Source organism: Canis lupus, chromosome 2, assembly GCF_048164855.1.
Source record: "Canis lupus baileyi chromosome 2, mCanLup2.hap1, whole genome shotgun sequence".
In the NCBI taxonomy this organism is placed as follows: domain Eukaryota; kingdom Metazoa; phylum Chordata; class Mammalia; order Carnivora; family Canidae; genus Canis; species Canis lupus.
In genome coordinates, this window is record NC_132839.1 from 1305973 (window position 1) to 1321835 (window position 15863).

The 15863-nt window shown below is 49.1% G+C and overlaps 1 protein-coding gene across 2 annotated transcripts in view; it reads left to right on the forward strand.

Annotated features, from left to right (window-relative positions):
• The first annotated feature begins 5596 nt into the window (after positions 1 to 5596).
• Positions 5597 to 15863, forward strand: part of REEP5 (receptor accessory protein 5) — a 31662-nt gene continuing 21395 nt past the window's right edge. The window contains exons 1-2 of one of the 2 annotated variants that reach the window (XM_072787863.1): positions 5597 to 5928; positions 6356 to 6449. In XM_072787863.1, coding sequence (XP_072643964.1) covers positions 5811 to 5928; positions 6356 to 6449 — 212 coding nt within the window. In that variant the 5' untranslated portion in view covers positions 5597 to 5810. The remainder of the gene's footprint in view (positions 5929 to 6355; positions 6450 to 15863) is intronic. The other variant, XM_072787854.1, reaches the window with a different exon arrangement.

A 15863-nucleotide genomic window follows, 5' to 3' on the forward strand; every position in this document is an offset into this window, starting at 1 on the left:
GGGGTTTGGAAGTTGAGAACTTTCCTAAAATGACACAGTGAGTAAGAAATGGAGCCAGGACATCTGCTGTGGGGCCCATGCTTAGCCTGTGCCATGTCCTGAGTGGGCTCTCACTGTGAGGGAAAGGACTACCAGTTGATTAATCTCAACATGTTCAGTTTTTTCAGGGACCCTGATGCTGGTTTATGGATCCCCCATCTAAGGCTGGTGTGATAGACAAAATAATGACCTCCCGAAGATATCTATACCCAAGAATCCAGAATTTGTAAGTTTGTCCTCTTACATGGCAAAAGGAACTTTGCAGATGTCATTAAAGCTATGGACCTTAAAATTGGGAGATTATTTTGGATTATCTGGGTGGGCTCAATTTAATCACATGAGACCTTAAAAACGGAAGTGGAAGTCAGACACTGGGGCAGAGAGATGAGACCAAAGAAAAAAGGAAGAGAAATTTCAAGTATGATAGGGATTCAACCCACTGCTGCTGGCTTTGAAGATGAGGAAGGAAATGGGGACCTTAGTCCTACCCCCACAGGGACCAGAGTTCTGCTAACAACCACAAATAACCAAAAAAACAAAACAAAACAAAACAAAAAAACCACCCACACCCTGATCTCCTCCTGAGCCTCTAAAAAGGAATGCAACCCTGCTGATGATAACTTGATTTAGTCCAGTGAGACTTGTGTCAGATGTCTGATGTCGAGGACTGCAAGATAATAAACATTTGCCGTTTTAAGTCACCAAGCTTGTGGTAATTTGTTGCAACAGCAATAGGAAATTAATAGCTGGTTAGTTCCTTTATTCAAGTTAACTAAATTCCCCTAATGCCTAGACAAGAAAGGAAATGCACAAAATTGTGTGACTCTAGTCCTTCTCTTACATGGAGAGAAAAGCAAAAATGTATGAGGCGAATCTGGATTGTTCTCTGTGATTTAAACCATATCCCAGGGGCAGTGGACACAATACCACCCTAGTACGGGTCTAAAAGCCATTGTTTGTCCAGAACTGGATTAACTGGTGCCAAACCTAGAGACATCATCTCTCAGGGACTTATTTTCTATCTGTCTTCTGAGCAGGTGCCATTAGAGGAGTGAAAGGGTGAATCAGAGCGCACTTTTATATATGATGAAAGATTTTGGATTTATGTGCAATAGTAATGACATATGGCATTTGATTTTAGAATAGAAATACTTTGCTAAAGAAAAGAATATTCCTAGGTTGATTTATTTGCAATTATGAGCAGTAATTATCTAAAATTCAGCTTCCTGTTTGATCAATGGTAATAAAATGCTTTGTTTACATTTTTAGCAGAAAAGGTTTAAGAATAAGACAAAAGAGGGGCACCTGGGTGGCTGAGTGGTTAAGCGTCTGCCTTCGGCTCAGGGTGTGACCCCGGGGTCCTGGGGTCGAGTCCCACATCGGGCTCCTTGCAGGGAGCCTGCTTCTCCCTCTGCCTATGTCTCTGCCTCTTTCTGTGTGTCTCTCATGAATAAATAAAGTCTTATTTAAAAAAAGAGATTAAGAAAAATGAAAAAACAAAACATAACTCAAATGCATTCAGTGAAACCCTGTAATGTTCATGTATTATTTCCTTGAACTCTCTTGCCTAAGTTGCACCCAGGCTGCATTGCCCTCCCGTTGCCTGGCAAGTCAGTGTCTCGGGTTTTGTTCACTTTGTCTCTCCCTTCTTTGCATCACACCTCCCGCCATCCTCTGGCAGCATGAGGGGCTGTGCCACCAGGGCTGTGTCTGCAGGGCCTGGGGGTCCCCTGACTGGGAAGCGGCTGCCTCATTGGTGCCAGGCTCCGACAAAAGCCAGGGCCGCCGCCACGTGGGTTCGTTGGGGGGGTTAATAGAGAGAGTACCTAGGAGGGTATGCATGTCTTCTTCCTGACATATGTGACAGAATCATGACTTCAGACAGTTCCGAAACTTTAACCCAAAGAGACAGGTTATGGAGAGAGCACAGATCCTCGGCAGAGTTTTCTTCTGGAGCCCGTGAACAGTACAGTAATAACATTTGCATCATCCCGGGTCAGTTGGGCTTCCGCCCTAGGAACTGCCGAAGTCAACCTGCTTCGGGCCAGCCTTGTCGGCAGCCTTCCCGGCAATGACCTGGTTGTCCGGTTCTGGGTCTGCCGCCAGGATACACCGTGTAGATGCAGGTGAGTGAATAGCCTGAGACGTAGGGCCAAGTTCTCATCTTCTGCATCACTTTCTCATCATGCAAGGGTCTACGCTTTGTAGACATGACTGGATGACCTAAAGGGCTCACACTCCCCACACTGATTGTATTTCTTAAAAGTAAGAATTATGTAATATTCTTCTATCTCAATTTTAGTATCTAGCTGTGCTTTTTTTGTTTCTTAAATTACCTAAGTCTGATTTTGCATTAAACACTCTTCTGAAAATCTTGCAAGTTGTGATTTATTTAACCATCATGATGACCCTGTGAAAGTAGGTACTATTGCTATCCCTATTTTATGGATGAGAGAATGAGAGATGGATTGTTATCCCTATTTTATGGATGAGAGAATGGAAGCACAGAGAGCTTATGTAACTTCCCTAAAGTCACACAGCTAAATGGTGGTGCTGGGCCGCCACCCATCCAAGCTGGATCCAGAGACAGGGCCCACAAACTACGCCGTACTGTGCTGCTTTGTCTTACTAGTACTAGGTAGAGTGCTGAAGGAAGGAAAAACTTTGGAATCTAAGTCAGGAGAAAATTGAGGAAGGAGCAATATTTATACAAAAGAAATACAAATGAATAGTATGTTTCCAGATACTTCATGCATAATTGATATAGTACAAATGGTAACACTGTATGAAACAGTGATAAAAATCTAGGCTGATTTGAATATATAACTTAAAAGAATTTGGCTCCTTGGTTAAAAAACCTTAAAAATTTCAAATTGTGAATCATTTGAAGCACTCAAAAATATGACCCCGACTTCCAGGTAAGTAATAATTATTGTATTCATTTAGTAGGTAATTAAACAAACTTATAACTGGCTTAAAAGTTCCAAATTCAGCTATTTTTGTAAGCAGTTATGATGGTTTGCTGGGGCTGCTATAACAAAGTACCACAAAATGATTGTCAGAAATTACCATCTCACAGATCTGGATGTCAGAAGTGTAAGATCAAGGTTTCCACAGAGTTGCTTTCTTCTGCGGGCTGTGAGGAAAGGATCTGCTCCAGCCCTCCTTGGCATAGAGATAGCAGACTTCTCCCTGTGTGTCTCACACTCTTCCTCTGTGTATCTGTCTCTGCTTCCAAATTCCTCTTTTTTTTTTTTTTTTTTTTTTAAGAGAAAGAACATGCAAGGAAGACAAGGGCAGAAGGAGAGACAGGGAATCTTAAAAAAAATTTTTTTTAACGATTTATTTATTTGAGAGAGAGAGAATAGGAGGAGAGGGAGAGGGACAGGGAGAAACTCAAGCAGACGCATCATTGAGCATGGAGCCCAATGTGGGGCTTGATCCCACTACCTTGAGATCACGACCTGAGCTGAAACCAAGAGTCAGAGGCTTAACCAACTGCACCACCCAGGTGCCCCTAGCGAGAGAGAATATCTTAAGCAGGCTCCACATCCAGGCTCATGCTGGGCTGGATCTCACAACTCTGATATCATGGCCTGATCCAAAATCAAGAGTCGGGTGCTTAACTGACTGAGCCACCAAGGAACTATTGGATCAGAGCCCATCATAATCACCTCCTCTTAACTTGATTGCCTTTGTAAACACCCTTTCTTCAAAATGTCACATTCTGAGGTATGGAGGGTTAGGATTCCAACATATCTTTTTTGGGAAGGACCAATTCAACCCATACTGGCAGCATAATATAGGGGTAAGAGACTGGGTCTGAATTCTAGCTGATATTTATTAGTCATGACACCTTGCTATATCTGATTTCCTTCCCTTATATGAGTGTAAAAAAGGTAGTAACTGCCCCATGCTAGCATGAGGATTGAATGAATTAGTACACGTAGCACTTAGATTACTGGGTAGTACAATGTGTGTTACATATCCATTTATTCAAAAACTAGTTTCTGAAAACCTATTAAGTACCAGGCAATATTCTAGGTGTTTGAGATACAGGAGAGCGCTTGTCTTTTTTTTTTTTTTTTTTTTTTAGATTTTATTTATTTATTCATGACAGACACAGAGAGGCAGAGACCTAGGCAGAGGGAGGAGCAGGCTTCCTGCAAGCAGCCAGTTGTGGGACTCGATCCCGGGACCCCAGGATCACGCCCTGGAGGCTGCCCAAGAGCACTTATCTTGAGGAGCACCCAGGAATGTGCAGAACTGTTGAATCACCACATTATATACCTGAAGCTGACATAACACTGTATACTAACTATGCTGGAATTAAAATAAATGAATAAAACAACATCATTTAAAATATATATATTTTTAAAAAGTAGAACATGTGGACTGTCAGACATACTAAGTGCTATGGAGAAAAATAAAGCCAGACAGGGGGTAGAGACACTGGGGGTTAGAATTCAGGGTCAGAGAAGGTCCCGCTGAGGTGCCATTTGAGCAAAGACCAGCAAAGTGAGAGGACCCAGTTACGGGGTTACCTGGAGCTCTTCAGTTGCGGGAGGCTCCCCCACACCCGGACGATGGACATTCGGGGCTGGACCATCTCCCGGGAGGGCTGTCCTGCACACTGGAGGACGTGTGCCCTCATCTCTGGCCACCACCTGCTAGATGCTAGGAGCATCCACCCAGTCCGGGCTGCGGGGGTCTGGGCTGCGGGGGGCGGGGGGCGGGCTGCGGGGGCCCGGGGCGGCCCCACCCCGAGTGTCGCTTTACCTGCTGGAGTAACTGCTGGCAGGCGGGACAACCGGCTTCTCTGGGCACAGGGCGGGGAGGGGTGGGTGGTGGGGAGCGTTCCCAGGGTACCTGCCATCGTCATAGCCTACCGCACAGAAAGGTTCAGGGAGTGCAGAAGTTCCTCGGAAAGGCCACCCCGAGGGCCTGCACCCCGAGGGCCTGCACCCCGAGGGGCCTCCACCCCGAGGGCCTGCACCCCGAGGGCCTCCACCCCGAGGGCCTCCACCCCGAGGGCCTGCACCCCGGGGGCCTGCACCCCGAGGGCCTGCACCCCGAGGGCCTCCACCCCGAGGGCCTCCACCCCGAGGGCCTGCACCCCGAGGGCCTCCACCCCGAGGGCCTCCACCCCGAGGGCCTGCACCCCGAGGGCCTCCACCCCGAGGGCCTGCACCCCGGGGGCCTGCACCCCGAGGGCCTGCACCCCGAGGGCCTCCACCCCGAGGGCCTGCACCCCGAGGGCCTCCACCCCGAGGGCCTCCACCCCGAGGGGCCTGCACCCCGAGGGCCTCCACCCCGAGGGGCCTGCACCCCGGGGGCCTGCACCCCGAGGGCCTCCACCCCGAGGGCCTCCACCCCGAGGGCCTACAGCCTGTCCCAGGGCCATCCCGAGACCACGGAGGAGGCTGGGCCGAGTTCCGGCCGCGGGAGAAGCAGGCCTCGCACGGCGCTGCCTCGCGCCCGGCACGGCTGCGCGCTCGGCCTCGGGTGCCCGCCCCGCCCCGCCCCTCCCTCCGTCCCCCCCCGCCCCGCCCCTCCGTCCCCGCCCCCTCCCCGAGCGGCTCGCCTTCGCTCTACCTTCCGCGGGGAAAGGCTGCGGGGGGCGGGGGGCGGGGCTGCGGCCACCGGCGCGGTCCGCCCCCGCCCCTCCCCTCCTCTCCCGTCCCCTCCCCTCCCCTCCCCTCCCCTCCCCGCTCGGCGGCCCCCGCAGTCGGAGCAGCCCGGGCGGCGCGCAGGTCCTCGCCAGCCTCGCCATGTCTGCGGCCGTGAGGCAGAGGTTCGACCGGTTCCTGCAGGAGAAGAACTGCATGACCGACCTGCTGGCCAGGCTCGAGGCCCGGAGCGGCGTGAACCGCAGATACATCGCGCTCGGTGGGTGCAGGGCGGGGCGGGGGGCGGCGGGGCGGGGGGCGGGGGGCGGGCGGAGGTGCCCGGGGCCTCCCGGGGCCGCCCGTGCTGGCGGGGGAGGGGAGGGGACGGGAGGGGACGGGAGGGGAGGGGAGGGGACGAGAGGGGACGGGAGGGGCGGCGGCGCTGACGTGTCGGTCCCCGCGGCCGAGCGCCGAGTCCCGGTGGCTGCGCGCAGGCTGGGCGCGGGCGGCGGGGCCTCCTGCGGGCGGGGCGGGCGCTCCCGGAGGGCGGGGGAGGGGAGGGGGCGGGGGCGGAGGGGAGCGGGGGGAGGGGGCTCTGCGGCTCCCGGTGGAGCGCGGCGGGGCGGCGGGGGCCCAGGGGGCGGAGAGCGCGGGGCGCCCGGCTTAGGACCCGGGCCCCGCGGCCCGTTTCTCCCCTCGCGTCCCAGGTGCCGTCGGGCTGCTGGCCTTGTACCTGGTGTTCGGTTATGGAGCCTCTCTCCTCTGCAACTTGATAGGATTCGGCTACCCAGCCTACGTCTCGTAAGTGGCCCCTGCAACCCTCCCCCCTCCCCCTCCCTTTCCCCCCTCCCCTCCCCCCTCCCCCTCCCTTTCCCCCCTCCCCTCCCCCTCCCCTCCCCTCCCCCTCCCAGTTCCCCTCCCCCTTCCCCTCCCTTCCCCCCTCCCCTGCCCCTCCCCCTCCCCTTGCCCCTCCCTCTCTCCCCCGCCTCCCCGCCCGGGGCTGCCCCAGGACGTGCACACCCCCATCTCCCGGGGGAGCGGCCGCGCACCAAGAGGGCACACACTGCCCGAGGTCACGCACTTGGAGCCTCCCCTGATGACAAGCCCAAGTGCCTTCCGCCTCGCAGTCTGGGGCGGCGGTGCCCGGTGATGCGGGCGCAGCAGAGGGCCCCGGAGTGCGGCCTTCAGGGCTGGGGAGGCCTCAGCGGGCCGCAGAACTGATCCCTCCTCCTCAATGATTATCTTACGATATAAGTCACCTTATACTTACCTGCATAACAGTAAACCCCATCAAATGAGACTTCCATAATTCAGAATTAAAGTTAATTCTGGGGACAGTTTTGCCTGCTTCATTTTGAAAAGACTGGCCGCTTACTACAGGCAAATGGAAAACATTTACCCTAGTATAAAAACAAAAACAACCTTACAAGATGTATCCCTAATATATAACTCCTTGGTTCTATGAATTTCTCATTTATGTAATTACACTTAAAAATGAATCTTAGCAGATTAGGTTCTGAATTTGTTAGTACCTGACGTTTTTATTTTATTTTATTTTATTTTTTTGTTGTTTTTTTTTTGACCTGACGTTTTTAGTCTACAGTGTTCTCTCCCCCCCGCCCCCCTTTTTTTTTAAGATTTTATTTGGGCAGCCCGGGTGGCTCAGCGGTTGAGCAGCACCGCCTTCAGCCCAGGGCGTGTCCCCAGGGTCCTGGGATCAAATCCCAGTAGAGCTCCTGGCAAGAGGCCTGTTTCTCCCTCTGCCTCTCTCTCTGCCTGTGTCTCTGCCTCTCTCTCTCTCTCTCATGAATAAATAAATAAAATCTTAAAAAAATATTTTATTTATTCATGAGAGGCACATGGAGAGAGGCAGAGACACAGGCGGAGGGAGAAGCTGAGCAGGGAGCCTGATGCAGGACTCAATCCTGAGCTGAAGGCAGGCCCTCAACCACTGAGCTACCTAGGGGCCCCTACAATGTTTGTTTTGAAAAATATTCTACATTTTCATGTTTTCATTCATTCAAATCAGAATTCTTCGCCACAAATGAACTGTTTTACTCTGTAGCTCTACCTAAGAAAGCTGGTGGGTTTTATTTTCATTGAATTGGTTTCTGCAACTTCTCTCAACTGTAAAGATAAAGGAAAAAAGAATTTTCGGCTGGGAGGCTAACAGATGACGCATTTATTGCATCTTGTGTCTATTACAGGACAAGCTAGAATTTTAGTATCTGACTAGAAAGGAAACATGTTTTAGAAGTTGCGATTTGAACAATTAAATTGAAGTTACATAAGTAGTTACTGTATTAGTCTCCTGCAGACACTTAGCACTCCACAAAGTCTGGCTACATTAGGATGCTACTTGTTAGGAATTTGGAGCCCCTGTCTTCATGCTCAGAAAAGCATTTACCCTCTTCCAGCATTACCCGCTGAAGCACCATCCAAGTTGCATGTGTGTACCAAAGAAGGGCAGACCAGGAAAACTGGTTTGTTTGGCTTTCGGGTCCCTGAAAAAGGTACAAGAATAGCGGTTTTCCATAAAATGTAATTGACTGATAATACGGTGTGTATAAAAAGTTTGTAGTTAACAGTGATTCAAATGGCTCACACGATGTGTCTGTGCCATCAGACAAAATAACAAAGTACATTCCTTTACTTTTTACTTTTCTTTTGATTGTGTATTCTGCTTGCAAGAGTTCCTTTAATAAGAGTTTGAAGGATTTTTCAGGTTTGGGCTTTTAGAAGTTATTGAGCACATTTTGAACAAATCTTGGGTGGCAATTTAATAATTGCCTAGCTGCTCGAACTATTTTGAACCAGCAGGGAATATGGATTTTTGGAAATACTGAATATCATAAAACTCTTTTTCTATATCAGTACCATTTAGTACATAATCCTGTGGGAAAAATAACCTTCTCTGTTGGTGTGATGTCATTGGTGTGGGCTTTAGAACAGTAAAAATCTTTTTTCTCGGGGAGATATGCAAGTCCAGGCGTGTGCAGAGGTGGATGTGACCGCAGACAGAACTGCAGTATGTTTCTCCTTCACCTGAAGTGAATTAATTCTAGCAGGAATCTCTTTTTCAGTCCTATTTTTTTTTTAAAGATTTTACTTATTTATTCATGAGAGACACAGACCTCAGGATCATGACCTGAGCCAAAGGCAGACGCTCAACCACTGAGCCACCCAGTTGCCCCCTTTTTGTTTTAAATCATTTGTTTGTGATCATTCTTTCATTCTCTGCATAGTCAACTGAATAGTATTGCATCTTTTTACTTCCAAGAAGCTAAATGTTCCTGTCTATTGTTCGGGATTCTGTGAAATGATAGAGACGTTCATATTTCTAAGTGGGTCAGGTATGTGGGTTTTTCATGTTTTGGGATTATTCCGTTCACTAAATATATATACTTTTCTATTTGAATATTCTGAGACAAAGTGATATATGTACTACACTATACCAGGAGCTGGAGAAATGCTAAAATCTAATATAATTAATGATTTCAGCAGAAATTCAGGAAATAATGAGTATCTCTAGATGCGAGTATCTCTGGAGTATTTATTTATAGTAACATATAATTATATGTGTATATATTTATAGTAAATATGCTTCTTTTTATAGGCCCAACTCTTTCACCTTTAAAATAAAGATACGTTTCTCTGACCATATAGAGTGAAGGTAATGGAGTGAAGATTGCTCTCTGTGGGTACTTGGACTTTTCCCTAAAACAGTGGTTCTCAGCCCTGGGTGCCCATTGGAGTTACCTGAGGAGCCTTCAGAAATACTGATGCCTGGGCCCCACCTCCAGAGATTCTGGTGTAATTGGTCTGAGGTGCAGCCTGGGCTTTGGGGGTCTAAGTCTCCTCCATCTTTTAATTTGTAAAGGAATCTAACATCAGCCAGTGTCTTGGAACCCTGATGTCGAGCGGCAGCAGAAACTGGTGCGTGTTACGCTTGATGGAGTGAAGGATGGGGAAACACCCTGCTGCCCCTGGGACCCCGCCTGACCTTTGCTTTGCCAGGGTGGCATGGGACTATGCACAGTAGAAGCAGACCGCCCTCCACTGAGTAGCCTTCAGGCAGTCAGTGTTAAACATGAGTCTCATCAGGTTCATTCATTGCTTAACCAGGGTAATTGTGTGACTGTCGGGAAATTGTTGACAATGGTGCTGTTAGTTCTTCTGAAAAGTCTGGGTTTATCTGTTTAGCAGGAATCGAGTCCAGCCCGTTCCAGGCGTGGGGGGCAGCACTTCAGCTGCGCTGTGGCCCACGGTGGCCGCGTGCTCTGTGCCCTGAAGGGACCAGGGTGATGGCAGTAAGCGGGGAGGTGCGGGCGGTGGGTGCCACGGAGGCCGTGAGCCGTGGGGAAGGTCGGCAGGCAGCTGGGCTGCCGGGCAACGGGAAGGGCCCCCACGGGTATTTCTGGGAGCTCCTGCTTGAGCTCGGCTGGAGGATGGCGGGGCTGCGTGTGCCCGGGCCGAGCAAGGCGAGGAGCCCGGGGGCAGGTGCCATCGTGCAGGGGCCGCGGCTGGGGGGTCAGTGTGCGTGTATTCCGGGTGGTTGTAGGGAGTTTGCAGGTTTTCGGGTCACCTCGGCTGGGTTTTAAGTGGGTGACATGCTAGGACTTATGTCTTGCGGTGGTCGGGGCTGCGGCGAGCTGCCTGGCCCAGTGTCGCCAGCCGGGCCGTGGTCACCGCCTCCGTCCGGGCCGCCGTGCCATAGGGTCAGCGCTGGTCTCAGGGCTGAGCCCCGGGAGACGGCGGCCAGACCTGGCTTACCTGGCTTCAGGTCAGGGCGCGGCCAGCGAGGACCGGCAGTGGGGACCCGGCGCTGTGGCTCCTGCTCTTGCCTCGGGAGGCCGCCCCTCTGCTGCTCATGCCTGTTTTCTGTGCTGTCATTTCCCTTGGAGAGCAGAGCCTTTGATCTTCTACCTGTTTGCAGACCTTCTGGCCAGACTGTACAGTTATCTGAAGCCTGATTCCAGCCGCCTCCTGTCGAGCTGTTGGCAGGGTCGCCGTCCTCCCTGCCGCACTCCGTTTCCGAGAAGGTGGGCCCCTGCATTGGGCGAACCCCTGTCACCACGGTACACCACCCCATGTCGCCCCATTTCTCTGCTGACCTATAATTCACATGCAGCCCTTTCAGAGTGTGCGGTTCTATGCGTGGCGTATTCATAAAGTTGTGCAGCCCATCAGCGCTGCCTGATTCCAGCACGTTTTTGTCGCCGCCCCCCGCGAAGAGACTGGATCCATTAGCAGTCACTCCCTGTTTCTCCTGTGTCTCAATTTCCTGAAACCACTTAGTGCTTTCTATCCCTGTGGGTGGGCCTTTTCTGGACAGTCCTTATCTGCGGAATCCTATAATGTGGCCTTTCTTCCCAGTGCAGCCCTGCTGTCCGTGGCATTGCACAGATCAGAGTCTGAGAGACGCCCCCAGGAGCGGGTGCTGTGCTATGCCCTCCTGTGCAGAGTCCCTTGCCACAGACCTAAGGCAGCCCCCACCGGGGTCCCCGACTGGGTGCTAGTCTTGTCCTTGCTGCTTTGGTCAAATGGAATTATGAGGGAAAGTCTAATGACTTTATTTTATATTTTGATTTTTGCCCTGCTGAGAAAGGAAAGGAGGAGAGTTTTTCATCCTGTCCAGCAACTTTAAACAATTTGACAAAAAAAACAAAAACAAAAACTATTTTTCTTTTTATTTTCTACTTAAAAAAATATGTTTTATCTATTTATTCACGAGAGACACAGAGAGAGGCAGAGACACAGGCAGAGAGAGAAGCAGGCTCCATGCAGGGAGCCCGATGTGGGACTCGATCCCGGGACCCCGAGGTCACACCCTGGGCCACAGGCAGGCGCTCACCCCCTGAACCCCCACGCGCCCCAGTTCACCACCTTCCTGGGACTCTCAGAGTTGGGCTGTAGAGATCAGGCATGTAATCTACTTCCTTTCGTTTTCAAATGATCCGGGTGCAGAGGGAGGTAGGGTACGTTTCCCAAGGTCGCACCGAGACCCAGTTACTACACAGGGGTGTGAAAGTGCAGTTAGGCGGGTTTTAGTACTAAGCTCAAAAAGACTAAATGTGAGTCCAGCATTTGGTGGCTGTATTTAGACTGATGTTTGGCAGCACCTTTGAAATCTCATGCCCCCTTCATTGAAGTGTCATTTTATCTTCTGTGTCGTCACCAGCCCACGTTAAACTGTGCCACCAGGCCAGTTAGCTGTTTGCATGGCTGCTTACCTGTGCGGCACTTGGTTTCCCAGAAACCTGTGTATCCCTGTGTAAGTGCTTTACAAATACAGCGCGTTTAATGCTCACGGCACCCTGATGACGTAAGTACTCCATTCCCATTTCACAGATGAGGAAACAGAGGAAGTAACTTGATCAGGTTCTCACAACCGGTAGATGGTGAGATTATATATAAACCCAGGGAGCCTGGCTGGCCCGCTTGGTGGAGCAGAAGACTCTTAATGTTCAGGGTTGTAAATTCAAGCCCCAGATTGGGCATAGAGCTTACCTTTAAAATTAATAGATGGGGCACCTGGGTGGCTCAGTTAGTTAAGCGACTGCCTTCAGCTCAGGTCGTGGTCCCCGGGTGCTGGGATCGAGTCCTGTTCTTCCTCTCGCTCTCTCTCAAATAAATGATTTAAATAAATAAATAAACTGAACAAAGGCGGGGACTCTGGTTCCAAAGTCCACGTTCTAACTTTTCTGTTACTCTGATTTCCATGTGGCCTTCCGGCTATCTTGGACCCACGCCATACCCAGGCGGAGATGAAACGAGAGCTGTTGATGCAGACTTTCTCTCCTCCGTATGATGCTCTCAGTACCTTGTCTGCAGGTGGTGTGTCTTTCCTCTCAGATAGGGTCCTGCCCTCCCAAATCATATATCTGCATGCACACAGCCATTTGCAGCGTTTTGTGAACAGGAGTTAGAATGTATTACTAACAAGTTCTTTCGCTTGTTACATAGCATTGGTTTATAATAGCAGCAGCATAAGTTGTTATTTGCAGACTTGCTCTGTTTTCCCAGGCAAGCCCGTCTGAAGGTGCTCACTGACTTAGATTTCCTGAGGGAGTGGGGCCCTGCCTTTGGTTCTCTATCAGGAGGCAAACAGTCTCAAGGAGAAGATGTTTGGGGATGACTCCTGTGAGGTCAGATCAGATCAGAAAGGGGATGGTGATGGGGGTAAATTTGGAAAACACACTGTCAAAATAACTAAGAACTGTAATCCACGATCCCTGGGTGTGGCTTAGCAGTTGAGCATCTGCCTTCAGCTCAGGGCATGATCCTGGGGTCCCGGGATCGAGTCCCGCGTCTGGCTCCCCACAGGGAGCCTGCTTCTCCCTCTGCCTGTTTCTACCTCTCTCTCTTAATGAATGAATGAAATAAATGAATCTTAAAAAAAAAAAAAAAAAGGAACTGTAATATAATTAACCACAAGTAAAAGCCACAGCATTTTCTTAGTTAATGATTCACAGCATACAAGGTGCAGGAGCTTAGGTTACAAAGGCCTGAAACCTCCTCATTTAAGATTTGCAGTGTCGGACTCCTAGATGGAGGTTCGGTACCCAGAGGAGACTTGGAGAAGGTGGCCCTGGCGTGACTGGCAGTTGAGCACCACTTGTTTCAGAAAAGCAAGTCGTCTGAAGCACAGTCTGGCTTCCCCAGTGGCGCTGCACGATGTGTATTTGTGGTTCTCAGACTCATTGGGGGCTTTGTTTTCTTTGTGTCTGTGTGTGATGCCAGAACTTGTAATCATATCTTTTTTACTTTTTTATTTATTTATATTTTCTACTGAGTTGCTGATGTTCCTCATACACTAGCTCTGCCCTCTGCAGCTCTGAGTGCTTACGAGCAGAGCAGCAGATGCCCTCACTTTGACTGCTCTGGATAGCCTGACGCACATGCATGTTCTGGCCAACCCTGCACTTGGATCGGTAACTGGCACCTTGCAAATTTTTGTCTTGAGTATCCTGAGATCTTAGACTTTTAAACATTTTACTTTTGTCAGCTTTTTTACTGTTTTTTTACTTAGTATTACTACTAATACTGCTGAACTATTTTAAGATGGAGTTGTAGGGAAAAAAACTAGGAAAAGTAATAAAATGTCCTTATAACAGCATGTCACTACTTTTGTGGGTGATTACAGCCAGCATTTTGGTCAGTTTTTTTCCTCCCTTGCCTGTGCTATAAGAGAAAAGAAAGTCTTAAGGAGCAAGTAAGATGAATGATTTAAATTACTTATTCATGATCTACTTTGTGGCTCAAAAGCAGTTGTGGGGAGGGCATTCCTAATGCTCCGTTTTAGAATGTGCCTATGAATTTTAGTGATGCTTTCCCCCACCCTGTATATGAGGGCCCTGGAGATACAGTTTATCGTCCTTCTGCTTTTACCTACCCCATCCTGGAGTTCTCTCTGTCAGGACTGGCTTTAAATAAATATTCCTCATCTCTTAAGGTATTTCCAACGACTAGAAATACATACAGAACATTTTAAGGTATTTTGTGACTGTTGACAACATTACCAATGAATGAATTTTGAGGAACAGTGAGTTAATATATAGAAGTTGAGGGGCGCCCGGGCGGCTGAGTTGCTTAAATCTGCCTTTGGCTCAGGCCGTGATCTCAGGGTCCTGGGATGGAGTCCCATGTCCAACTCCCTGCTCAGCGGGGAGTCTACTGCTCCCTCTCCCTCTGCCTGCCGGTCCCCCCCTGCTTGTGTTCTCTCCCCCTCTGTCAAGTAAAATCTTAAAAAAATATAGAAGTTGAAAAACAGTTTCAAAAATTGTTCATGAAGTGGCTTTTTGTAGCAGTCGAAGTGTGAGTGGGTGCTGTAGAAATCTCCTCTGCCTTTAGTCTGTCATACCCCTCACGCACTCTCCTGGCTCCCAGGAGTCACTTCCCCGCCCTTCTCAGCCATGTGGCCACTGTGTACGTCCGTCCTGCGGCCTCTGATAGGGAGGCCAGGTGATCTGGTGAAGGGATCGCTTACACGTTCGAGGTAACTCAAGGCTGTACCAGCCCATCTTCATGTGGCCCCCTTTGGGAAAGGTTGGTTTAGATTGTGCTTGTCCAGGTTGCACTAGAGCCTCAGTGAAACTTGCTGATGCTATATTTGACACAGATATCATATTTACAGAGCCATCAGTTTTAGTGACAAAGGTTATTCCAGTAGGATTCACATCTGCTGTTTTATTGCTTTAGGCATAGGTTTTTTAACTGTCACATACTGTAAGGCGTTCAGTTTTGAGTTCTAAAATGTTAGAGGCACCTGGGTGGCTCTGTCAGTTAAGCATCCAACTCTTGATCTCAGCTCAGGTCTTAGTCTTGGGCCTGTGGGTTGGAGCCCCGTGTTGGGCTCCACGTTGGGTGGAGTTAGCTAGGTTACGTCCTAGAGATGAAGCTGTGGGAGGAGAGGCAGCTCTCTCAGATTGGAAGACCACAAACGAGCTACTGGACTTGGGTCACGGGTCTCTTGGGGCAAAGTCAGGCATAGGTGTAAGTGTAGGGATGCCGGAATTCTCTGGCCTGCACGCTTTAACATTCCTCATGTTCTCTATTTGATTGACTGAATCTTTCATTTTGCATTAAAACACAGAATGGTGGACAGTTGGTAAAAAAGACCATTGTAATTAAACACCAAAATGTTTGACTAACGAATGACGGCTTTTGTTGTAATATTCAGTCTCCATTAGAGATGTTTTATAGACTCATCTTCAAATGTATTTGCCTGCGAATTTAGCTTATTTACGTATTTCGCTTAGTCATTTTACATAGGAGAACACCGTATTAAAGAGTAAATGAGCATAGTGTTTTTTTCATTGTCCTTGTATAGTCACCTCACCTCTTGTATAGTCACCTCAGAAGATACTTTTCTACATATTTAGGAGGCCTAGCTAGCTAGCTAGCTCATATCTTTTTTCTTTCTTTTTTTTTTTTTTGAATGAGGAAGGCTGGGCATGATATAAACGGTAAATAAGCAAAATGGTTTTATTGTATGTACAGAATCCTTTCTCTTGCTTTGAGGGCACAACTGCTCTGTGGTGGAAAACAAGTGTAACTTTGAGTGCCCATAGCTTCTTACCTTTTTTTTTTCCATAAAGAAGACAAATCTTTTCTTTATAAGCATGGAAACAAATTAGTGTTTGTGTCTTAAAATGTGTAATATTTTTCTCTTGTAATTTTTTTCCTTGCAATTTTTTTCCTTCTCATTTGCAA